The sequence below is a fragment of the Rhinolophus sinicus genome, chromosome 3, assembly GCF_057876585.1.
Source record: "Rhinolophus sinicus isolate RSI-liver-muscle chromosome 3, RSI-T2T, whole genome shotgun sequence".
NCBI lineage: Eukaryota > Metazoa > Chordata > Mammalia > Chiroptera > Rhinolophidae > Rhinolophus > Rhinolophus sinicus.
This window is the reverse complement of record NC_142503.1, coordinates 171,036,092-171,062,257: the sequence shown is the minus strand read 5'-3', so window position 1 is coordinate 171,062,257 and position 26,166 is coordinate 171,036,092. Positions and strand designations below refer to the sequence as shown.

Here is a 26,166-nt window from a genome sequence, read left to right as displayed (position 1 = left end):
AAAGTAGATATCAGATTCAGGATTTTTTCCTCTTTGTTATAGATTTAGACACTTTGCTTGAAATATAACTCAAGTCAAGTAAATGGACTTACTATTTTCCATGATTTACTCCTGAAAAATACATTCTCCATCCAATACACGGCCTGAAAACACACACACACTTTTTCATCACTTTTTAAAGGTCTAATGGGCTAGACTTGTTCTCCCCTAATACCCATTCTTAGGAATAGGCAATTTTCTAGACTCCAGAGAACATTTATTTGCTTCTCTCCAGTGCTAACACATTCAGTGGTAGTAAATTAGGTCTTGAAAGAGGCCCGTTCATTTTTTTGGTGCCATTGCGTACACTAGCAGAAATACTTAGTAGTTTGAAATAATGTATTGGCATTCTGAACACCTACCCTAAGCAGCTTAGACCTAAAACAGAGACTTTTTTGCCTGTACAATACTTCCAAAGAATTTTGCATTTGAAAATGTTTTTATGATCATCTGTCTTTTCAACCCGGTGAAAGAGGTCAGCAATTTTCCCCGTTTATAGAAAAACGGGGATGGGGAGAGGCGGGAGGGCAGACACAGTCATACAGGGTGAAGGGGAAGCCAAGTGGAGAGGGCGAATTCCAGCAACGCTGTCGAGTATTCCGGGAGATCCCGGCTTCCAGAGTAGATGGATGTCTGATCCAGACCCTGATCAAGGCCTTCCGACCTGGGGTGAACCCAGGCGGGAATCAACCACTACCTCCACACGCACCAGGCTTCTGCAGAGGCGGGGTGCTGGGTGGGGGGTGGCGGAGCTGGCAGGTTGGCAGGGCCAGGTTCGGGAGGGATTTGGAGGGGAGAGATGAGACCCGTAAGCCGAGTTTGGCAGAGACGGGCTGTGTGGGAGCTCACTCCAACTCACCCATTCAGAACGTCCGCAGAAAACCAAAAATGTTTCTCCAGGGGTTCCGCTCCCCGCACAAAGGGGTTGGGAGGGGGTTGCTCCCCCGGGCCGCGCACCCTGCGGGCGGGGATCGCGCACCGGCCTAGCCCCCACCATGGGGTCTCCGCTCACTGGTGCGCGCTCCCCGCCCCCTCTCCGGGCGGCGGCGGCGGCGGCGCAGGGGAAGGGGCGGGCGGGCGGGGGCCGCCGCCGCTTTCTCCTCCCACCGCGCTCCCGCCGCACCGCGCTTCCCAGCACAAGCGAGCCGGGAGGCCAGCGCGGGGGCCGGCCCCGCTTCCTTCTCGCCGCCCGCGGCGTCCCCGGGCTGGCGCGCGCCGCGATGGCAGCGGCAGAGCGGGGCTGAGCCCGCCGCCCGCCGCAGCCTCCGGGAGCCTCCGGCCCTAGCCATGGCGAAGCAGTACGATGTGCTGTTCCGGCTGCTGCTGATCGGGGACTCCGGGGTGGGCAAGACCTGCCTGCTGTGCCGCTTCACCGACAACGAGTTCCACTCCTCGCACATCTCCACCATTGGTAAGGGGCGGTGGCCGAGGGGCGCCCCACCCTCCCTGCCACCACGACCCGCCGGGTGGCCCCTTCCCCTTTCCAGCCCGGGAGGAATTGTTCGCCTCTCTGGCTGAAGGCGAAGGTGCTGGAGGCCAGAGCGAGGGCATAAATCCCGGGGTGAGGGGCCACCAGATGGGGACTTGAGCTTGGGTTCCTGGAGCTGAGGGGTCCCTGCTGCTGTCCGTGACTGGAGAAGGGTTCTCAGGCCTCTCACTGGGAGCCTTCCCGTCGAAGCCCAGGGAACGGAGGCGGGTGTAGGCCTGGGTACCCCGAGCTGCTGGGGCAGCGAGGATCATAGCCACTCAAATGACACCCCCACACCTTCACCTATGCTCGTGAAGAGGGGTTCAGGGTGAGGAGCCAAGTCACTGGGTACCCGCGGTTCAGGGGTGACTCAGTGTGGAACCTGGAGGGGGGAAAGGAGGAAGGGAGGGGCCAACGGGATTGGTTTCCAGGGCGCAGCTGTGAAGGTAAGAAACAAGGTGGGACACCTGGAGGAGGGCGTAGGTAAGGTGAGCCGCCAAGGCGCTGTGGGAAAGGGGCACTTTCTAGCCGGCTCTGGAAAAGCAGTTGGCTGAAGCAGCTGTTTTGAAGGCTGAGGAACATCAGGATTATGTGTCCAGACCAGGGGGTCAGAAACCAAGCAAGACACACCTTACAATACGTCTCTTTGATCTGGCACTGCTGGAGCCTGTGCTTAAAGGGACAAGACCTGGTGGCATCCCAGACAGGACTGTGATAGGATCATTTGTTGGGTGGGGGGACTGTTGACCTCCCCAGTGAGGGGGCCCCTCCTCTGAGAAGTCTGAGTTGAGGGAATTCCACCCACATCTAACAGGTTTGGGTATTGATGCTTGGAGCAGCCTCAGCACTACCCAAGTACCCTCTCCCATCAGACAGGGCCCCAGCACTCAGTTCCACTTGAAGCATCTGTCTTCCCTCCCAACACACACTCCTTGCCAAGAGAGAAGAGAGAACAGGTAGAGCCAGTAGGAACAGGGTCTGTGGTTAAGAGGCAGTCTTTGTTGTTAGACCTGGAGACCTCACTTTGGGGCAACATGACCTTGAATGTCATTTAAGCTTCTGACCTTTAGTTTCTCATCTGTAGAATGAGAATACTAACAGTACCTACCTACCATGATGTTGTAAGGATTAAATGAGATAATGTTTATAAAAGCACTTAGCACAAACTCAAACACATGATGAAGCTGGATAAATGCTGCTGTCATTACCATTATCATCCTTGAGCGCCTAGTGGCTCATTCTTTGCTTCACTATTTTCAGGGGACTTAGTAAGATTAGGGGACAGACACATTCATCTTCCCCAGGGGAGTTGTAAGGCAGGTTCCTAGGAGGTCCAGGACCTTGGGCTGGGCCACTGTCTGGATAAGAGATGTCTCAGAGGGATGGGTAGGGTACAGAAGCCAAGGGAAGGCTGCATGCCTCTGGGGAAGGCTCAGAGGGAAGAGCAGGCCTTAGGGAGTGAGCAAGGGAGTGGCTGAGGAACCAGATGGGATATGAGGACAGGTTGCAGGCGTGGGGACAAAGGGCAGCAGGTTAACTCTTAGGGAAATTTTCAGTGGCTGTTTTTGGGATGGGCCTAGTGCCAGGAGCTGCTGAGCTGCCACAGAGAGCTGGGGGCTCCTGGCTTTTGCCTGAAGAGCAGTAGTTTGCACCCTGGTATCCTGGCCACATTTCAAGTCCTATGAGTGAGATTTTCCCTGGTGAGCTTTACTGTTCACCTCAGAACCTCACTTCAGAAGCTCTTGGGCTTCAGCTCAGTGTTGTGGGGAGTTAGCCTCCCCTAGGAGACGTGTCCCCCTGCCCCACAGACAAATAAGGAAACTGCTGTTTCTGAAATACGAAGATGGCCCTTCTGAGGCTCGTGCTTTCCTTAAGTCCCTTTTTCCCCCCCGTACTGCTACCGTGTTTCCCCGAAAATAAGACCTAGCCGGACAATCAGCTCTAATGCGTCTTTTGGAGCAAAAAATTAAAATATAATATAATATAATATGATATAATATATAATATAGCAATATAATATAATATAATATAATATAATATAATATAATATAATATAATATAATGTAATACTGGGTCTAATATAATATAATATAAGATCGGGTATAATATAATAATATAATATAATATAATACCGAGTCTTATATAATATAATATGAGACTGGGTCTTATATTAATTTTTGCTCCAAAGGACGCATTAGAGCTGATGGTCCAGCTAGGTCTTATTTTTGGGGAAACACGACAATTACCACCCCTTCTTATGTCTCTTCCACCTTGTCTTCTCCCACCTTAGACATTTCTTCCTGCTCAATAGGTGAATGGGCAGTTTTCTCTCACAGGTCATAGGGACTTACTCAGAATTGCTCTGGGTCTGACCACTTTGGGGTCAGAGGAAAACGAGTGAACTGGGTGGAGGTGTCTCTGCATATCCTACCTGTCTTGTCCCCTCAAGACCCTTGGTATATTGACCTAAAACCTGAAGACAGCTCTCCTAGTTTCTCTGCTTCTGATGGCTGGGTCTACCTATCTCCAGGACACAGAGGACTGGATTCATGGAAAAGAAAGAACATAGTCTTTCTCCACAGCAGCTTTTAAAATCTGCCCACTGGGTTTCTTAAATGTGTTTTTATTGAAAGCTTACTAAGGCACTGTGATTCTGTCTCATCTTGGTCGTGGTTTTCAGCATTAACTAACACTGAGGGAAAGAGTAGGATGGTCAGGAAAAGCTTTTCCCTTTTCTGGATAGGGAAAGTTTTCCATAGAGGTGGAAGGGGCAGCCAGAAGACAAATCAAGGAGACAAAACGATGGGTACTACCAAGTCATAGCCATTAATTTATCCAATCCAAAAATAATAATTATAAGTGTGTCCTGTAGGTATGCTCCATGCTGTGACCAGGAGGTTCCAAGGTGAATAACACACATAGTCACCTCTCTCAAGTTGCTCCTTGTCTAAGACACGTTTTTACCATGCTGGGCATTGATCTAGGCACCTCGCCTGGAGCTTCTTTTGTAAATGGGGAAAATGAGGCAACTCACCAAGCTGCCAAGACAGAGTTCAGATTCTTGGAGCATGTTGGTATCACCTAGGCTGGCACTTTTGTGATTTACTGTTTATGCCACTTCCTGTAAAAGCCTGTGACATTCCAGAGAAGGGCCTGCCGGGGAGCAGCGAGGGGACCTCCCAGGTAGGCACTGACCACCCCTCTTCTTTTTAGTCAGCAGGTGGGCAGGTGGCCCTGCAGCTGGATCTGTGCCATTGGCATTCATCTCCGGTGCAGCTGTGTTGACCAAGGTGTGGTGCCGTGGTGGGCAGCCAGCGCCTTGATGCTCTTTGCTGTTTCCTGACAAGACTCTCTTACCTGTTAAACAATTAAGTGAGCATTCACTACAAAGCACCGTGCCAGGCATTTAGGGACATATTGCAGTGCACCTTTTTCCTGCCCACAGAAGCCTGTAATCTAGTTGGGGAAGCAAGACAGGCCACAGGAGCCTTGGCCACAATGAGATAATGTATCTATGAGCACGTGGTAAAGCGCTCTCCAAATGTAGGAAATCCATTATGATCATGATTGTTACTATTAATGAAGGTCTTACAGTTGTTATCAGCAGCTAATCCATGATGTAAGATGTGTGTGAGGCAGCCAGTGAATGATGAGGGGACTGTGAGTGCTATTGCTACAACCAAGTGCTAGGGGAGGTCGGAGAAGGAGAGAGGGGCCCTGTGGCCCAGAAGCCACAGGAAAGGCTCGAGGAGGAGGGGAGGCTGAAGCCAGGCCTTGCTGTGTGGGCTGCTTTTCAGTTCCTGTAGGGGAAGGAGCAGATGGAGTAACAGGAGCAGAGACAACAGAGGTGGGAATTCAGTGGGTGTTCAGGGGACCAGGCTGGGCAGTCTGGCTGGAACAGAAAGGGGTTTTCAGGGGAAGAGTGAGAACACTCCTCTGTTTATCTCTCTGTCTCCCAAACTTTGCTTTAAGTGCCTTGAGGGTGAGACCAAATCTTATTCCCCTTTGTTTGCATAGTCCTAGTACAGGGCCAGGCATAATCTCCATAAATGTTGAATGAATGAATGCATGCATGCATTGAGGGCCTGGCTGAGGGGGTGGAAATTGAGCCTTCACAGTGATGTAAGAGGTTTCTGAGCAGGGGAATGACTGGCACTAGCATGTTGGCTGGAAGAGGGGATTAAGGCTTGTAGCAGGGAGCCCAGTGAAGGGCTCCGGTAGTGTCTGGGTGCGAAGGACCCTCTCAGCCCGTTCTTCTCTCTTTTCCCCCTTCAACCCCTTCCTGTGGCACCAACGCCAAACTCCATGCAGTCACCTGTTCTTGTTTCCCACCGATCAACCTGGCAACTTCTGAAAGGGCCTCACATGACCTGTGCTGCCTACCCAGGCAGGGAGCTAAAATGTCCTATCTGACGTGGATGTCTATGTGCAGGGACTTTTGGTCTCCTTTCTATGTGGCAGCCAGGAGTGACATGTAAACCACTAATGCCAGCTGAAGAAGGGATTGCCCAGGAGTTGGGTTTTTCCTGCCCATCCTTGGTCTTCCTTGAGTATACCTATCCCTGATCTCTGGACCTTTTGTTTTAAAGGCCATCATTCAGCTGTACCTCTTCTGGGTTCTAAGGATGCCGCAGCCTGTGATTTTCTTGTTTGACTGGTTGAACTGCTGTGACTTCAGGGCTGCTTTTTCTGGCTGGGTATGCTGCTGCAGTATCACCTTTCTTAGGAAGATCCGTTTGAACTGAGTCTGGCTGCCTGGGGCAAGGACTTGTGGGTGACTGAAGGGGAGGCAGAGGGCTAGGGAAGGACCAGGGGGCAAAGATCTGATCCTGGAATCAAGCTGCCTTACAAACACTAGGCCAATGCTTGGGCATGAAGGTCCTGGGGTCTGTGGGGCCCCAGACCATGAGGTGCTGTGCACATAGGCTATGTGACACTGGGGGAGGGTCTGGGCTGTCTGTGCCCCAGACCTCAGGCAGCCTGACACAGATTTCTTCCTGCCCTGTTTCCAAGGCCCCCCAGAGAGGAAGGGAAGATGAGATGCCATGAGTAGAATGAGAAGAGTACATACTGACATGCGTGAGACTCCTCGTGGCCTACTGGCTCTGCGACCTTCAGACTTTATTTAATATCTCTGTGCTTGGGTTCTGCATCTGTAGGTTGAGGATAATAGCAGAATTTTTCTTAAAGGTCATTGTGAAGATTACAGAGGCTAATGAATACGAAGCACTTGGCAGAGCCCTCAAAAAATGGAGGCTGCTGTCATTGTATTATTATTAGTCCTAGCTCATAAGAAAGTTGTAGAGATTAATAAAAAGTTGTAGAGATCAATGCACCCCTCATGCACTGATCATTCAGGCACTATTTACTGAACACCCACTTTGTGCCAGAAGCTGTGCGAGGAGCCGGGGACACAGCAGTGAACAGCACAGACAGGAATCAGAGTGCCACTTCACTTTCCAGGACAGCACAGGAGGAGATTCTGGGTTTCATTTCTGTTTCTCTGCCAGTTTCCCCCTTGCCCTAGTGGTCCCAGGTCTGAGAAAAGAGAGTGAGGTGGTGAGGAAGTGTGGAGGTGAGGAGGTGTGGAGGTGAGAAGGTGAGGAGGTGAGGAGGTGTAGAGGTGAGGAGGTGTGGAGGAGTAGGGAGAGAAGTGACCGCAGAGGACAGGGTAGCTTTGGTTCAAGGCGTGGGTCTCTGCCAAGTGTCACACTGCCTCAGGCCCCTATTCTGCCCACCCCCTCCCCAAGGACATGATCCCCAATAATGGCTCTGAAACCCTCAGAGGATTTCATTTCTGCTGCTTTATGCACCTGTGTGCCACCTTCCCAGCTCTTGCAGATTCACCCAGGGCTTTGAGCACCCTATTTCTGCTCCTTCCTTTTCCTCCCAGCCTCCTCTCTGCTCCCCAGACAGCTTGGTGATGAGTTTTATAACGTGAAAATCAATATTTGGCCATTACCCTTTTACTCTGATTGCCAGCTCTTCTCAGAGTGCCTTCTTCTGTAATCTAATATTTATGCCTGTTTCTCTGTAAAACTGCCAATTTTCTGCACAGGCCTCTGACCTCTCTTTGGCTATTCTGCCTGGACAGTGTGCTTTGTTAAGAGGACCACAGAGCTTCCTTGACATTTAATTCCTCACCCTGAGAAGGAAAGTGCTAACCATCAACCCTATTTTATAAGTGGGAAAACCGAAGTCCCAAAGTAGGTGACGACTCAGTCGGGCATGCAGGTAGCCCAGACTTGAACCATCTCCTCTCCTCCAGGTTCTCCCCACTGGCTTTGGGCATGCCCTTGCTCATCCCGGAAGGTCCTTCCACAGGCTGCCAAGCAGAACCTCTCTCCTGTGAGCCCAAGGGGAGAGAGCATGTGACTCCCCCACCCCACCTGCGGGCTCTGGGATGGATGGACACTTGTGCCTCTGCAGCTGATCAACTCTGCTTCCTTGACACATCCCTCTGGGGGACAGTCGGGGGGTGTGATTGAGGAATCCAGCTGGGGGGCCTCTAAGGATGAGATCTGAGTGTTGCCGTAAAATTACTATTTAGATAAGAGCTCTGTGACTGGGGCACTATGATCTATAGAGAGTGCCAACAGTTGGCTTTGAAATGTGGGTCATTCCCTGGTCACTCTTCCCTGATTAAAGTCTTCTCTCCACTGATCTTTTCTCTGGGCACTGACTTCTTTCATTCACTCATTTACTCACTTTCCCACTCACTCATTTTTTCTTTCATTTATTTAATGTGTTGGACAATGTATAATGAGTATCTACCTTGCCCAGTCAATGAGAGAATATGAAATGAGTAAGACGCTGTTTTGCCCTCTGGGAGCTCATAGTGCAATGGGGAAGTCAGGCCTCCAAACAGATACCCAGAATATTATACAGAGCAGTGTCAAAGTGCTTTGGGATCAAGAGGAATGACAGATCCCTCCTGGGGAGGTCGGTGAAGGCTTCACAGAGGAAGTAACATTTGAGTGAGGTCTAAGTAGGATTCCCCAGGGGGACAGTGGGTGAGGGGGAGTTGCTGTGGAAAACACCCCATGATGTAGGGGCTGCCATTCTCCTGCCTGGCTGAGGCAGCTGGTACTAGCCAGGTTCTGGTTGGACCAGCTTAAGTTCAGTTTAATTCAATCCTGGTTAGGCTTGTGTGAGGGCTGATGCATCTGGAGGCCCTGCCCCTCAAGATGTTTGCTCCTCAGGCTTCAGCCCCTGTCACTTCCTCCTAGAACCTTCTGCTGCCTGTCAACTTGGCCCTGCCCAGGAAGAGGCTCAGGAGGAGGGAGGAGGAGCGAGGGGTCAGTGCCCACTGACCACCCAGCAGCACACTCAGGGAGGCGAGGCCCAGGTCAAGGGTCTGCCAGAGGAGTGGGACAGGGTTAGCTGGAGCACACAGCACATGTCACAGAGGCCCCGTGGAGGTCTGTGCACAACAGCAGGGGGAAAGGCAAGGAGAAGGGGACCAATATTTCCTTAGTACCTACTCTGTGGACCTACTATGTGCACAGAAATAGTGTGCTTTACACACGTGAGCATTCAGTGAAGAGATATCATAGAGTGGGGGCAAGGAGCCCCCAGTTGGCCTTGCTAGTACTTGAGAAGTTTCTTGGTACATTCTTCAGGTTAGAACCTGCAAACATGTTTACATGTGTGGGTGCACACGTGTGCACATGTGAGGGTGGGTCCCCATGAGACCTAAGAAAAGAGAAGGGCCTCGTTGTGCTTTCCCCCTTTATAACAGAGGAAGAAATAATGTTGGTCCCCTTCCTTTTTTTTTCTGTGGGACTCTTGAGTGTGACTGAAGTGTGTTCTTGTCTGAGGGGTATTTGCTGCTTCCCCTGCCTGGGGCCCCGATCCTTCAGATCTTCTCCCTGCTGGTACCTTCCTGTTATTCAGGTCTCAGCTCAAAATGTCACCTGCTTTAAAAGGTCTCTCATCAGCCACTCGGAAGCAACTAGCACATAATTGTCCACACTCTCTGCTCCATATTCTTCTGCTTTTGCCTCGTAACACTTATCATTCTATGGTATAATATTACTTATTAGTTTCCTTATTTAATACCTGTCTCCCCCACTCTAACAGAATCCCTCAGAAGACAAGGATCTTTCTGTATTCACTGCTGTGTCGCCAAGTATCTGGCTTAGTTCTAGGCACAGAGTAGGCACTCAATAACAGTTTTTTTGATGGATGGATGGATGAATGGATGGATGGACGGACTGATTTTCCTAGAGGACTTCTGCTCTTTCCTGAGGGAAGTTGCAAATAATATTGGTTGCTTGGGATTCTTAAGACAATGAGAAACTCACTGTGCTACGTACACGTGTTGGGGACTGATGAGAGGGGGAGAGGCCAGCAAGGGGTGAACTGTTTCCAGTAGTTTGAAGCTCTTCTACTCAGGTACAGGTCATAGGAGAAGCTCAGACATAGGAGGGAGCAAGCAAGTGCTCCCGTGATCCCTGTGTGAATGGGTCCTCTTTGGTATATGAAGAGACGAAGGGTCGGTGTCTTAAAGTCAGTATTGCCTGTTGCTCAGGGTCACTGCTGGTGTCAGATGATGCCCATCAGCTCAGCCAGGCTGCTGGAGCCACCTCGCAGGACACCCCACTTCCAGGGGCTCTGGAGTAGGGAGCTCCTAAGGCACAGGCACTGGGGACATGCATTCCTTCCCGCCTCATGGGAGTCTGGGATTGACTGGGAAACCCTTCTACATGATAATAGCCTCTGGGTTCCTGGCTTTCCAAAGACTGACCCTTGAATATTTTATGTGAATGTGGTAGCCTCCAGAGTTGTCCTGGTCCCCAAATCACTACTGTCCTATGTTGAGGTTGTGTGTGTGTGTGAGTGAGTGTGTGTATGTGTGAGTGTGTGTCTTGAAAGAGAAAGGAGGTATAGGATATCATTCTGAAACCTCCAGTCTTTCTATGGGCGGGTATCTGAATCAGAGCCTTCGATCCCAGTCCTGGGAGGTTATAACGTGACCTTGGCATTAGAGGATCAGGATTCTATCTGTCAAAGCCTCCTCTTTGTTTCTGCTTCCCGTCACTCCCAGAGCAAGATGGTGTGCATGCTGACTGATGCATTTGCTCAGAGAACCTGGGTGCACCTTTTCCCCAGGATGAGGGCAGCATGATGGGCAGTCAGTCTGCAACTGAATAAGAGGAGGAAGTCAATTGGCATGTGGTCCCACGGACAGTGAGGCTAAAAGTCCCCAGAAAGAAGAAAGGAAATGGATACAGCAAGTGGCAGATTTGAGGCAAAGACACTCTCCCGTAGCCCCTTGCCTAACGGGTAGGAGGGACAGTTGTGTGCCAGGAGCCCTTGTCTTGAATCTTCTCTTGAGCTTTATCTCTTAGTTCTCCCTCTGTCTTGGTTCCCTCCCTAGTCTTCCCCTCACTTGTCCCTACCTTGGGGGAAAATGGCGTTAGGGGTCTCCTAGTGCTATTGGTCTCCCTTGCTGAGAGAAGGGGGCATGGAAATGGGGATTACCCTGGTGCCTTGTCCGGGGTGGCAGAGTCAGGCAGCCACCTCCGTGCAGGATCTGCCTTTCCCTACACTTGTTTTGGGGTTGCTCTGGGTGATCGCTTTGGGGGTGACCTGCCACAACCCACGTGAGCTCCACATGTCCAGCACATGCTGGTTTCCTGGGGGGGAAGGACTGGGGGCCTTCCTGGGACCTGGGCTTGGTAACTGGAGCCAGCATGGCTCCAGGGATTGGGTGTCTGCCTTGGGTTTCAGGTATTAAGTTGTTCCTGTTGTGGCATCTCATTGCTCACAAAAAGGCTCAGGTCACGCTGCTGGTCCTTTGGGCTGTGGTTGATCACAGTGATAACATTTGGCATCCAGAAGAGCCCTGTTTCCACTTGAAGCATGTGGCACTTGGCAGGCAGGCAAGCTGGCACCTGATATTAACCCATGAGGTGCTGGCCCACGAATAGGCACACACAGCTTTGCCAGAACTTAGGTTGTAGTTGGACTCTGGGGGCCATTTGGGCTCCACGGTAGGTGGCATTTTCTTTTTTTGTTGAAACACTCCAGCTTAGTGAGAACTCTTTGTCTCACCTCTCTGTCCCTGTCCCCAACATGAGCCCCTCCTACTACTCAGAGCTCTTTCTACTCCCCAAGCTGTGACCCTGGGCTCCCTAATCTCATCCTGCCCAAGAGAACTGATAGCTTCTTCAGTTAACATTTAATAAAGCTCTATGTGCCAGGCCCTGTGTTATGGGTTTTATACCTTATCTCATAGTTCTTACAAAAATTCTGTGACATCAGGGATTGTCGCTCTCATTTCACAAATGAGGAAACAGGCAAAGAGAGGTTAAATAGCTTTCCCGAGACCACACAGGTAATTAGTGGTAAAGGCAGGATTAGACCCGAACTCCCACCTCACAACTATGTCCTCAGTGACCACGCCACTCTGCCTTTTGCACTCCACTTCCTCCATGCTTACCAGGGCTTTCTTTGGAGGCAGTGGTGGTAAGGAGTGTTCTTTGCCCCATATGTGTCCTGTTCCCTTCTTTCCACAGTCTTCACAGCCCCTCCACTGCTAGACTGGGGAAGCAGAAAGCCCGTGCGGTTTTACTGCCCAAGGCAAGATATCTTAGGAACGAAGGGGAGCCAGTGCTGGCTCCCCTGCTCTCCCTCTGACCTGCCCAAGCCCGCTGTACCCAGAGGAGGGCCTCACCTATCCTCCCACTTCTCTGACAGCAGCTGTCACTGTGCTCAAGGTCTCCGGTTATGACCTGCCAGTTGCTGGGGTTGCTGCAGGAGGCACAGAGGCCACACAGCCAGGGACACAGCAGGACAAGCCCGAGGCCACCAGTGTATCAGGACCTGGCACTGTCACTTAACTGAGGAATTTTTCTTGCTTTTTCTGTGAGGCATTCAGATGGCAGAACACACGTCCCTGCTCTTGAACCACAGGCACCCATCCCTCCTGATGGTGTCTGGGCCAGGGGGATGCCACTAACATAATTGCTACTTTATGCCTGGCACTGTGCTAGTATGGAGACAGAGTTTTTAAAAACAAACAAATGAAAAACTTTGTCAAATACAAAATATATTCTCTGCCCCTTAGGTACTCTATTGGAACTAGAAGACAAAATCAGCATGCAGTAAGGAGTAGGGTACGCCGTTTTAGAAGTCTGCGTCCTAGCCCTATAGTTGAAATGTCTTGCCCGCCAGCAGTGGGGGAGCCATTAGGCGGCAGTGGACAGTCACAAGCTGTGAATCTTTGGGCATCCTGAGGCACTCTCCACGAAAAGGGACTGTGCTATAACCCATGGACTGAAAGGCTGGCTCCGGTGTGGGCTGGTGGCTGTGCTGGGATCAGTCCCCTTGTCCCCACTCTGGCCAGCACATTCGTGTTGTAGATGTCCCTGCTTCTCTGCACATCTTGTTTGCTTCATTTTCCTCTCATTACCAACCAGCCAGTGCCCTCTGCACAATCTGGAGGGAGCTGGTTTGATCGACTTAGCTAGCTGCCTTGGTCCCTGAGCCAGGTCACCCTTTGGATCACCAGTGAGCCCACTGCGGGCCTCCTTTTGGTCAGATAGCCACCCCTAGTCCAGTCAGGAGCTGCTTCTCTGCAAAGAACACACTGAGCAGAGGCTGTGGGCAGGGCAGTTCCAGCCAGAAAAGGACACTAGGTGTGGCAGGTACCATGTTCTACATATCTGAGGTGCTGGGAAAAAATGGTGAGCTGCTCGCCAGGCTTTCGGCATTGGTTGGGAGACGGCCCCGTCTTCCTGACTTTCTCCTCCCAGGGCTCCAAGGTTTCTAGGAACCTTTGCTGGAGCTGTGTGGAAGTGGTTTGCTTGTTTCTTCACACCTGAGTATTCCCTGTGCCCAGGAAAGAAAGCAGATTCTCTTGTAGGGACACTGAGGTGGCACTGTCCAGAGTGATGCATTTGGGTTTAGGGGAATCATAAACTCTCAAGGAGCAAAGCGTTCCCTGAAAAGAGGTTATGGTGGGCTTGCCCCACGTGTGCCCACTGGCCCATGGCCATATGCCTCCTAATACCAGAACCAGTGGGGTATGCCGGGGCATGACAGATAAGGCAGGAAGGTTCCACAGCCTCGAAGAGTTGGGAAGCCACTGGTTGAGTGAGGAGAACCATGGATAGGTTTTAAGAGACTGGTTTTCAGTTCTGGCTCAGCCATAAGCTATGGGAACATGAGTAAGTTACTCGGCCTCTATGTCTCATGATGATAATCTCCGCTCCTACCTACCTCATGGGGCTGGCAGAAGAACTGAGGGCTCTGGATTCCCTAGCCGGGGGTATGTTGTCATTACAAGTGTTGTTATGCACCTGGGGTATGGTTCTGTTTCGACATGGGCTAGACAGTACTTCTCAAACTTTGTGTGCCTAAGATTTAGTAGGGCTAGGTAGGCCCAGAGAATTTGCCTTTCTAACATGACCTAGCTGAGGGTGCAGGTCCAGGTACACTTTGAGAACCACTGTCTTAGAAGCTGCTTTCAAAGTGTGATCCATGGACCAGGAGCATCAGCCTCACCTGGATGCTGAACGCCACCTCTCAGGCTGCATCTACCAGCTGCTGGATCAGAAGCTGCATCTGAACATGGTCCCTGCCGTGATCTGCAGGCACCTTAGGGTGTGAGCAGTGCTGCCTCGGAGGAGCCAGGATGAGAACACACTGGGGGTAGAGGTAGATAAGAAATCTCTCCTCTTCCCTTAGATTCTGCAACACAGAGGGGCCCAACTGTTAGGATATGCACCCGGAGAAGGCTGATGAGGACAGCTGAGTGGGGAGACTTGGGAAGGCGCAAGGACTCTCCCTGAGGGGAGGTGGAGGAAACAGGAAAATTCTGAGGAAATTAGGTGGGCCTTGGAGTAAAGGCTTAATTAAGCAGCCTTCATTTTGCCCATCAGACAGGGGACAAGGTATTCTCTTGAATGCCTCCAGCTGTGGGGAGGAGACACAGTGGGACTGAAGCCTTCAGAGAGGAGGACAGTGGCTGTGAGAAATGTGAGAGGTGGACACACATCCAGTAAACAGTTTGCTGAGCAGCTTCGAGGGCGCAGCTGAGGTGACAAAGTATGAGTCTGCAGGCGACTAAACAAAGCCAGTGTTTTGACTTTGCCCTGCAGTGCTCAGCAGTGGAAAAACCCAACAGCTACGCAAGGAGACAGAAGGGGCCAGGGATGGCCATACCTCATGGTGAGCCAGGGGTTGATTGGCAGAGTGGACACAGTAGAAGGTCCAGGTGTATGGGAGCAGAGTAGAAGGGATAGATCCCACCAGAAAATCCTTAGGCTGTTAATCTTTAAATTTAAAAAAAAAGAGGGGGAGTAGTTGGGAGAGGAAAACCCCTCAGAAAGCATAGACTTTCCCTGTGTCTTCCTTAGTGCTTATAAAGAGCCAAAATTGAAGCATTTGACTTCTCAGAGACGTTAAAACAAATTTTATTGGGTGGTCAGGAAGGCCTGGGTTGCAAGATGGTGGGCCCCCAGAATTCCTCAGCCCCGGTCCTTGGCCACACAACTAAGAAGTGAGGGAAGAGGCGAGAAGGAATCCAAACCCAACACTCACTCCCAGGGTAGTTGCATATCTTCTCGTCTGTCCTGCTTTTCTAACAGCCTGAGTTCATTCTCAGGGAGAGTTCTCCTAGTATTGGGTGCTCCTCTCCCAGTTCAGCCGTTTTCGAGAACCTACAGAGAAACAGGAAACCAAGTGTAATTAAGAGCTCTATGCCTAGTTAACACACAGTTCTCCCCTCCTTCCCCCAAGAAACAGTGACGGGGTATCATGGGCGCTGGACTCAAACAGGCCTCTGCTGCTGGCTGTGTTGACCTTAGGGTAGTTCTCTCACCTCCTGGGCCTTTGTTTCCTTTCCACTAAGTTCTGTGAGGGACCATATGTCTTTTTTGCCACTCTTTGCCTCTAGCACAGTGAGGGGCACAAAGTAAGTTCCCATAGAAGTTTATGGAATAAAGAAAATAGAACCTTCTGTCTTCACCCTGACTCCCCACCCCCTTGTGACCTCTTTGCACAAGGCACTGTCCTTGAGCAGGCTCGCTGGGCTAGTATGAGGATGAACTAGGTTTATTATAAAATGAACAAAATCTCTGTTCTCCTGGGAAGAAGGTGCTGAACCATGGAAAAACAAGAATTTCTTGATTCCCTTCTATGCCAGATTTTGGGGAGAGGCAAATTCTTGACAACTGTTTGTCTAGGGTGTAAGCACGCTACTGCCCCCACCAAGGCCAGGGGCCCTGCTCCTTCTTTCACCCTCCTTGCCTTCACCATCTCAGCATACTTGGGAGAATGGCTGCCAGGCATTGCCCATTTGGAAAAGTACAGCTCAATAGATATGAATCACCTCGGTCAGGCGAAAAATGATTCACATCTGACCGACTTGATTTAGTTCAGGTTGTCTGTTCTGAATCTTTTTCTCCCTCTAATTAAATTATGATTGGTCTCGATGGTGAGAGGGAAGATCGGAACTTAATTTGCCTGTATTTGTAGAAAGCTGGGGACAGAATGGATAAGGGGAGAAGTATTCCCATTGGCAAAGAACTAATGCCCAGGTGGAATGGCAGCGGTGTGGGGTCTTCAGAGCTATACTGGGCAGCCTGGTAACTACAGTTCAGAACTCGGCCTTTTCCATGTTCTGCACCTGAAAACTGGGTAATGATGCCCATTCCTGACTTGTCTCCAGGGAGTACATGAAGACTTAAGCTTAATTAACTTACTAGACACAGCTCTTGAATCACTGGGCATGGTGCCTGGGCACAGTTAGGAGTGGGGAGAGGCACTGTGATAAAAACCTATTCCCTCATCACCCTGTCATCACTTAGATTCAAGCCAGTGTGTTTCTGGTACTGCTGACTTATCTTGCTGCAAATTCCCCCAAATAGAATCTTTCTGCCCTATGTGTCCTGTGTCTTGTGGCATCTTAGCTCCTCAAGCCCTTGGACAGATGAGCCTGAGAACCCCATTTGTCTTCCTCTCCCTCCACCAACAACGTGCTGTGCTACTGCCTCTTCATCTGGTCATTGGTTGTCACTCACGAGCTCCCACTGTGAACCATGACAGAATTAGGGCATAATAATAGCTGTAATCGATTGAACAGCCACCAGGTGCCAGACGCTCTATCTCACTTGGTCTTCTCAGCGACACTCTGAAATGATTGGTGAAGTCCCCATTTTATTGATAGGTAAATGGAGGCTCAGAGAAGCAAGGTACCCAACATTGTAGCTATGAGTTAAGTGGCAGGAATCAGGACTCAAGCTCAGGCCTGACTTCAAAGCCATCCTCCTTGTAAACAACAGTGCCGCCCATGGTAAAGGGGTTAGTCAACCACGGGTCCACTGGCCTTCACCTTAGTGGCCTTTGCTGGGTGCCGAAGGCTTCATACACACCATGGGATGGAAACAGTCCTCTCTTCAGGCTCCGTGTGCCTTCCCCACATTCACGACAGCGCTGTAACCTCTCCTGGTTGTTAGTAAGGCAGAGGGAGAAAAAAACCCAGGCCCATGAAGTGGGTGGCTGTTCCTAGGTGTTCAACTTCCAGGAGGAGAAAAATACAGTTATTTTCTCCAGAAGTATAACTAGGAAGACGTCACATGGGAATAGAGTGAGACATGTTTGGGACTAAGTAAGACAGTGATGGAGTGGATTCCCCTATATTCACTCATATTCCCTCCCTGTGTCCCCCAAGCCCTTTACCACTGGCAAGGAGGAAGGGAAACCCCTTTCAAAGTACCAGACACTTCCTTAGAGTCGGTTTTTGGTTCCCTAAGGCCCTTACCTCATGCCTTCTTTCTGCCAAATTAAACCAAAGGAGATCCCTTCCAATGTGAGTGTCCTGGGCCTTATTGTTCAGTTCTCAGCTGGTGTCCTGCCTAACTTCCCTGCTCTCTTCTGTCCCCCAGGTGTTGACTTTAAGATGAAGACCATAGAGGTAGATGGCATCAAAGTGCGGATACAGATTTGGTGAGTTGAGTGGGATGAGAGGACCTTGGACTGCTCCCTAGCTGCCTCTGCCATGTGTAAAATCCTGAGGCTTCATCTGGGATAACTGGTTACTTCTTGCTCCCACAAGTCTTAATCTCCCATCTCTTTCTTAGGAAACTTTACGGGATTAACCACAAGTCACCAGAAGCCATGACTTAGAAGGAATTGGCAAACTAACCACCGTGGGTTTGTCTTAAATAAGGCTTTGTCCTTGGACTGTGCTGCACCTTAGTAGGATTAGAAGGAGGAAGGGCTACACCCCACCATTTAGGGTGGGACCCTGGTGAGAGTTCTTCAGTGCAGCATGGTGCAATTCCCACAAGTAGCCACAGGGGGCTACTATGGCTCTCTGGCCTGCCGCTCCTGGAAGCACTCACTGCCTTGGCCAGCGTGTGGAGCTATCTCCCAATTTCCAAATGATACGTGTATTACCTTCAGAGGTCCCATAGGAACTGGAGGTGGAGCAATCCAACCAGTCTGGCCGCAGTAGCCAAATTCCAGAGAGAGCTATCCAAGGCCCACTTCCAGGGGTGGCTCCTGGTGCAGATGTAGCTGACACGGCCCCATAAGCGCTGTTAGGACCAGATGAAGAGAACTCTCTCCCTCAGAGTCAGATATGCTTGGATCCCCTTGGGGACCAAAGCTCTACTGATTTTTCACCCTGCAGTTCCCCAGTTTTTCATGCATGGGCACAGGGTCCTCCAGCTCCTGCTCATCCCCTCCCCACCTGCTTCCGTGCTCCCTGCTCTTCTGAGGGACTGGCTTTCTACTGCAGGGACACAGCGGGGCAGGAGAGATATCAGACCATCACAAAGCAGTACTATCGACGGGCCCAGGTGAGCCACCATTTTCAGGGTTCAGAGGTGGGGTGCTGCCACCCACAATCCTGGCTCTGGATGTTTGAGATATCTGTGCCGCTGACCCACCAAATAGGGCCCTCAGATTGCCTGCTGGGAAGGGGAGCCTCAGGGCAGTCTTTCAGTTGTTCGTGGACCACCCATCCATCAGTTATTCTCTGATTACTCTAGGCAGGTCCCCCACCCTCACCCTCCACCCTGGGCCAAAGACCCAGGTCAAAGTATTTGGTGCCTGCCTACCTCAGAGAGTTCCGTGATGGGCCTAGGACGCAAGATCTTTGGGGGTCTGAGAGAGAAGGAGACGTTTCTGGGGCTAAGGGGTCCTCATGCTACTCAGGGAGCAGGGAGAGTGGGACCCAGCATTTAAGGTGTGTCTACCTCCCCCATATCTCCTTCTCTCTCTCTCTCAGGGAATATTTTTAGTCTACGACATTAGCAGCGAGCGCTCCTACCAGCACATCATGAAGTGGGTCAGTGATGTGGATGAGGTAGGAGATGCTGCCTCACTGTCAGGGTGGGGGGAGGGCTTCTCAGAGGGGAAGGCAAAGTAAAGGCCAGATGGGAAAGACCGAAGCTCTTGGGGTTGGCGAGCAAATGCTACCAGGAAACCTTGCCTTCCACAGCCCTGGATGAAGATCTCTGGGTGAGTAAGACATGGGGGGAAAAGCCCAAGCTGCTATGCACTCCAAGCTCTATACCTGCCAGACCTCCACGTCTGTTTCTTCCCTGGAAGTGAGTTACGTCAAAGCCTATGCTGTGAACAGCTTGCTTCCTGAAATCTAAGGACCAAGTGGAATTTTAGTCCTGGCTCTGCCATGACAGCTGTGGAGCCTTGGGCAAGCAACATGAACTGTTTTGAGTCCACAGGTCCTTAGCTGTAGAATGAGGGGTTGGACTTAAGTCCAGTGTCCTTTCCAGCTCAGATATCAGTTCTCCAATGCAAGGAAGCACCAGAATTAGCCAGAGTGTCTCCTCCCTGAAGCTGTTCCCCATGACATTCTTCTGGGACCCCTAGGGTCAGCCATGGTTCTTGGGGGAGCCTGGCACCTGCACCCCGTCAGCCTGCTCTGTCCCTAGGTTCTATTGTGGAGGCCAGTGTAGACTGTATGGTGGGGAGGTGGGATGGAAAGGCAGCACTCACTGGCAGTTCTGCCTGTCCTTTGTCCCTAGTATGCACCAGAAGGTGTCCAGAAGATCCTTATAGGGAATAAGGCCGATGAAGAGCAGAAACGGCAGGTGGGAAGAGAGCAAGGGCAGCAGGTAAGTGTGAGTGAGCTGGCCGAATCCTTGCCTGGGGTTTTCCGCTGCCTTGCAGGGCCAGTCCTGAGAGTTGGGACCCAGGAGGATTCTATCACCACCATCAGGCACCCTCACACTTCCTACAGTAGCCCAAGGCACTGCGTGAGTTGTCATCCTTGAGAGCTTCCTTACTGTCCTTCAGGACAGTGATTTGGGGTGCATCTAGAAACAAAGACCTCTTGAGCAGCCACTCTCCCAGCTCCGAGTCCCCTAAAACAGGATTGCCGCTGCTTGAGAGCTCATCCCAGTGTTAGCGATGAGGAAAGACTGCAAGCTGATGACTTCTTCTGTAACAGCATTCAGGCATAGCTGCCGTCTTACACTTACCCACCCCTCCATGCCCACTCCCTGTCTTCTTTACACTTGGAAAGAGATAGGAAGGAAAGTGAGGGAATGAAGGGCCCACAGTCAAGGAAGCCCTGGGGGCAGAGAGGGTAGGAATTCCCTCATGGTGGTGAGCAAATGTCCATCCTCCCAGAGAACAGACAGAAAGATGGATACTACTGAGACAAGAGCCGTCCACCCACTCCGAGGGCCTTAAGAGCTTTCCTCGTCGTCTTTAGTCAGTAGCGTTCCACTAGCACTGAAGATGAAATTGATTTTTGGTGTTAAAAAATAATACATGGTCATTGAAAAATTTAAAAGTAGAGGCAGACCCTTCTGGAATCATAGTATTTATTGAGCAACATCTGTGTGGCCCTATGCTAAGCAAGTGCTTGGAGAGGCGTGACCCCATTTAATCATTCCATAACCTTGGCTAATGGACACTCTCATCCCCCTTGAACAGACGGCAAAGCTGGGGCTTAGAGAAAATAAATCTCTCGTTTAAGTCGTATAGCTGTTAAGTAGCAGCACTGATATTCAGCACTCATTTAAGTCTCTCTGACTCCAAAGCCCATGTTTTACATTAATTTGCCGTATTGCCAAAACATTTTGGTGTCTTTGTTACCTGATAGATGATGTGTGTGTTGGGTGTGCATGTGTGTCTGGGGGTAGGTGGGTGGGGCTGGGGGTGTGTATTTATGGGGCCTCTTCTCCCATTCTCTGCTAGCCTATGTCTTAAAAGGAGCTCTTAGTCTCATCTGAGAAGTTGTCACAACCCAGCATGGGCTGTGAGGGCAATGGCAGATGTATGTACCAGGTGCTGTGGGCACCTCCCTTCCCTTACTGATTCCCTTTCAGGAATGTGCTTCTCTTGCAGCTGGCTAAGGAGTATGGCATGGACTTCTATGAAACAAGTGCCTGCACCAACCTCAACATTAAAGAGGTGAGAGCTCTGAAGCCCAGTTGCCCTTTGTCTCTGGCTGAGTCCAGAGTGGGGAAGCGAGAGAAGGTAACAGATAGGAACCAAGCTAAGATGAGACCTCGCTCCGTGGGCAGTTACAGGGTTGCAAAGGGAAGAGGAGGGAACACTGGACTAACCCGTGCCCCTTGCTTTCCCAGTCTTTCACGCGTCTGACAGAGCTGGTGCTACAGGCACACAGGAAGGAGCTGGATGGTCTCCGGACACGTGCCAGCAATGAGTTGGCATTGGCAGAGCTCGAGGAGGAGGAGAGCAAACCTGAGGGCCCAGCGAACTCTTCAAAAACCTGCTGGTGCTGAGGGTCCTGCATGGAGCACCCACACAATCCCTCCTCCCCTCAGGAGGCCTGCGGGCAGACAGGGAGTCTGGGCTTTGCCCTGCTTCTCCTCTCCTTTGGGTTACCCTGTGGAATATCAGTAGCTGCTACTCCTCTTGCCTGGCCCCCAGAGCAGCTCTGCTGTCATCTCTGAGCAGCCTGTGCCCCCAGCCCCTCACCCTGGAGTGGTCTCCCCAGCCGCAGGCCTGCTATGAGCACCAGATGTACTCTCACCGCCTGAGCTCCCCAGACAATGGCCGAGTCTGGAGTGAAGGCCACTGTCAGGATCCTTCTCAGTGCATCTTGTCTGCTGTCTGCTTTTTCTCTCTTCTTCCCACTTCTCTCTCTCTGCTCCAGTGTGTTTTATATCAAAGCACCTCATACCCTTTCCCTGTATGTCCAGATGTGTGGCTGCTGGTGCAGCTTCTTTCTTTCCTTTCTTCCTAACCCTGTCCAAGGGAATGGACTCAGGCTCATGGGGATGTTTCATCTCTGCTCCTGGGAGGAACCCCCCGCCCTCCTTTGTGGGTGGGCCAAAGGCCACGGGGTGCTTCTCCTCATCGTCCCCTCCCGACCATTCCTTCTTGTGCCATGGGTCTGCCTCACCAATAATCTGGGAAAGTGGAACATCAAGGAAGAAAGGAAGCCTGGGGCTGCCCCACCTCTCCCTGCCCGCCCCACCCAGCTTTGGTCTTGCTTGGCTGCCTGCCCTCCTGCCTCTTGGGGGAACTGAGCTCAGAGGCAGGTGCTTCAGACCAGGAAAAAAAAAAAAAAAGATGAGGGGTGGCAGGGATAAAAAGCCACCTCCATTTTCTACCTCCCACACAGCGTGTACACAATTTCTCCCTCACCTTGGCTCCTGAATTTAAAGATGTGGACCAAGGTCTGAGGGCACTGCAGGGGCAAAAAGAGCCCTGGGGGAGTGGCACTCACAAGCCAACCACGCACTCCCAGAAATGGGAGCATTTGGAAATAAAAGACTGGCTCCTAAATATCAGGTTAAGAGCAAAGGAGAGCAGGCCAGGGCAGCAGTTTGCAAAGTAGAGGGGAATGTGGCAGAGCAGGGCTTCCTGGGCCCCACCTTCCATTCCTTGTGTAAGAAGAGTATTTCCCCACACTTCTTGGCAGGCGAGCAGTGACATAGCCACATTGGTGGGCCCAGCCTTCAGCTCTCAAAGTTTTCCTGAGACGTAGTTTGCGGGAGAAGAGCCGGGGCTTCATGGAAAGAAAGCAAGCAGGCCCTGGGTAGAAATGCTCGGTGTTGTTCTCTTCGGCCTTCAAGACAACATGCTCATCTTGTGCCCCTCTAGCTCAAGGATGACGCGTGAGGGTTTGCCAACTGCAGGGTGGCTACAGGTAAAGGGAAGAGGACTCCCTCCTTCAGAACTCTTTGTTCTGGAGGAAGTTTCTTTAACCCCATGTGGTCCAAGAGTAGCTTGAAGGAGGCCCTTTAAGGAAGGGACAAGTCAGTTACCAGCCCTAGTAGGGCGCCTCCCCACCTTCCTCAGTAGGAGGATCGTCCTTAAGCTACATATTAACCATATTGCTTGGCTGGGGCTGGAGCTAAAACAGAGAACACCGCATCGAGCATTCACCAACTAAGGACCAAAATCCAGGGGACACACGTGAAGGATTTAGACCCCCACTTCTTTACTCCTCGAAAAAGGGGGTGGGTGAAATCAAACCTTTCCTCCAGACTCTTATCAACGCAGGAGATAGCAGGAGAGGGCGGCTCAGGATGTAGGAATGGAAGATGGGTTAGCATAATGGAAGGAAAAGGAGGGCAGGAATAGTTATGTCGTTGTAATAAGAAATTTAGAGAGCTGACTCTAGACATAAGTCCTGACTCTGGTTCGAGATGCTTCCTTGAGGACTAACTGCTGAGGTGGCGGGGCACAGGCAGCATCACCTTGGGGTGGGGAGGTCGGTAATGCCGATCCTCGAGTGTCCTCAGCTGGGACTTCAGAAGGGGGAAGATACATTCAAATTGGCTGCAACCTGTGGGTCAGTCAGTACTGCAGCTTTCCCTGAGGATTGGGCAGAGCACCGTTGCCTTTCCTGGCCCCCGCAGAACAGAGGGATTCCATTTTTAACTGTACCCTAGGGGTTCCAGAAGCGAAAACGGGGTCGAAATTCTATGGCCTGTTTAGCTCCATGTACAAAGGCAACAGCTGGGGAAAAGTAAGGGAACAGGAGGGTTGGGACATTAGGGTGCAGTTATGCTTACCAGGTACGAGTCAGCCCCTCACCCCTAAACTTCTCCAGTCCAGGAGGTGGCCTGGGATTTGGCGTTAGGCCCCGACTGTTGACCAGGCGCTCCTGCCTGTTTACTCCTCACCATGTCTGCACCTGCTGTCCCGAGACTCAGCCCAGCCCCAGGCCCTCACCTGCTCCTGAGCCCCCACCATCTCCCTGTGACGGGTGAAATTTGTGTACTGTGTCTCGGGTCCAGTATATGAGTTGTGAGCAGGGTTCATCTCTTTTAAACACAGATGTTTACAAAATAAAGAATATTTCAAACCACAAGTGTGGCTGAATGAGTCCCTGAGAGTAGGTCTTGCTTGGACCCTGGCAGTTAAGGGGAAGGGGGAGTAGCTCCAGAACCCTAAAGCAACGGCAGTGGGATGACAATGGAATGGCCAACATCTTCCATTTGTACCTCTCCTAATGCCACCTGCAGGGGAGCCCCAAGCAAAGCTCTGCTTGCTCTGCAGTGGCCTTATACTGCAGAAATAAGATGGGGCAGTCATTTGGGGTGATGCTGAATGTCTGAGGAAGTCTTTAAAGCTAAGAAGGTTCTCGTCTGGGATGGAACAGGAACAGGTCTTCCTAAAGGCCTGGAGATGGATTACGTCCTCTTTCAGAAGTTCATCCTAGCCCAGGGGAGCAAGGCAAACTGGAATCTCATGGGGGGGGGGGGGGGGAGCAGTGCTGTTGAATACTATAATTTAGGGTGTGGAGGTAGAGAATGGGGGTAAGGATAGAATAAAGGGAGAAGGAATAAAAACAAGGCAATGATAGCCTGAGATCTTAATCTTTACTTCACAGAGCAATTGTAATTCTTTATTTCCTCCATCCCACCAATCATATCCAAGTGAGATAAGGAGGGTGATTATCCAAGTTCAAGGATAATGAAACAGGTGCCTAAGGGCCCCAAGTAGCAGTGACAGGGTCATGGCTAAAAACCGAATTGAAATATCTGGAGGGTAAAGCTTTTCCATCTCTATTTAGAAAACTCTTTATAAGCAATTCTCATTTGCAGCCAGAGGTAAAAACCACAAACCAAAGCATTCTGAATACTAACCCAGCGCAGTTTCCAGAACAACGGTCCCTATGGAAAGCCCGGGAATCACACAATTAGTGCATGTCACAAAGTTATAAGCTTCTGGAAAGTGGGTCAGTTTGAAGTAAAATTGGACAAAGGAATTTTAGGAGAGCCTCATCAATTTTATTCTATTGTGAAAGGTGAGAACCTGGGTGACTCAAAGCACCCCAGGATGTACCTGGAGAAAAGAAAGAAGGAACCCCCACTCCTTAGCTCAGGAAATGCCATGGCCTTTCTGGAGAGTGGTCACAGAAGGGCAGCCAATACGAGGTGTCTAGAAGCTGAGAGAGTACTGGGAAAGCTCTTGGTATGCATGTAAATCTGGTAAGTTCATGGTAAAGTTTAGCCCATGTCAAGGCCAAGGCCAAGTCCATCTGACTTAGTAGATTGGTAGGGACATTTATTGGCTGCTTCTAGGAACTCCAACCAGCCTCAGTGGGGGACACTTTTCGCACTACATTTCCTGCCACCTTGTCTACTGGCCAGAGATTCCATTCCCACTTAGGTCATGGAGGCTTGTTTTTAGGGAGCTGTTGAGACATGGGTTCCCATGTGCTATAAAGAGCCGTGGGACAGGCTACAAAAGACAGAAAAGCTGGGCACTCCCTGTTGAGTAATTCTCCATCTATCTTCTCAACAGATCAGATTCTCAAGCCCAGCTGCAGCCAGCTTTGCTTATTCTTTGTTCTAGGAGACAGTTCCCAATGGACATGTGACTGTGAAAACAGTCTCTAGTAAACATTTGCATTGTTACTGGAATTTCACTCAAATCCCAAAGCCAGGTAAAGCCTAATTGCCAAGTTTTACTGATGGAGAAATCCAAGCATTTAAAGAAAAAAATTGACATGTTGAGTTGGTGGGTGCTTGGGTGAATGCAGCAAAGTGTTAGGTCTTTCTAGTTTCTGTGGACTTCCAGGGACGTACTCCCATGAGAGCCCCCAGCAGGTCCCCAGATATCTTGCAATACACTGCCTGGCTAGTGCTGAAAACATCATGGGTGGCCTAGCTGGGTCTAAAACCATAGCAGCTTTGACTCCCTGCATACTTCCTTCTGTGGGGAAAGACCAGCACAACCCCTCTAGAAAGTGTGTGGGACAGGCTTTGTCTGAGAAGAGGTAGGTGTCACTCATCCCTTCGGAGTTTACCCACCCGCTCTGCGACTGCCCTTCATTGTTATCCTGGCCACAACAGCTTGCATCCTAACCAGCCTGGGAACTTCAACTTTTTTAAACTCTGCAGTCCTGCATCAATGCCTGGATATACATCTGGACTTTGGTAATCCTCTAGTTATCCTCTGAAGGACCTACATATACATCTACCTGACATTCATTATCCAGACCATCAGGATGTGACTAGACTTCTTGGCACCCATCTTCCAAACCACCTGGCATCCATCATTCTGACCGCCTGACATCTGACTGATGACCGTTCTGAACCAATCCTAGGGCTAAGAATGCGTGACTGATAGTTCTCAAGAATGTACTTTTTACTATAAGAACTTTTAACTTTCTTTGTTCTTTGGAATACTTCTGGGATTTTGACTAGCCGTGTTGCCTAAAAATGGGTTCTTGGTATCATCAC

At 50.7% G+C, this 26,166-nt stretch overlaps 1 protein-coding gene across 2 annotated transcripts; it reads left to right on the top strand.

The window, feature by feature from the left end:
* Window positions 1-1,116: 1,116 nt before the first annotated feature.
* RAB15 (RAB15, member RAS oncogene family) lies at window positions 1,117-23,786 on the top strand. 2 transcript variants are annotated; one of them, XM_019733416.3, is made up of 7 exons: window positions 1,117-1,450; window positions 17,404-17,464; window positions 18,261-18,321; window positions 18,753-18,830; window positions 19,513-19,602; window positions 20,843-20,908; window positions 21,085-23,786. In XM_019733416.3, exons 1-7 carry the CDS (start codon window positions 1,327-1,329, stop codon window positions 21,241-21,243), a joined length of 639 nt encoding a protein of 212 aa, XP_019588975.1. In that variant the 5' UTR covers window positions 1,117-1,326; the 3' UTR covers window positions 21,244-23,786. The 2 variants fall into 2 exon arrangements, with proteins under 2 accessions (XP_019588975.1, XP_074183460.1); XM_074327359.2 differs by lacking the exon at window positions 18,753-18,830 and having other exon boundaries at window positions 1,182-1,450.
* The last annotated feature ends 2,380 nt before the right edge of the window (window positions 23,787-26,166 follow it).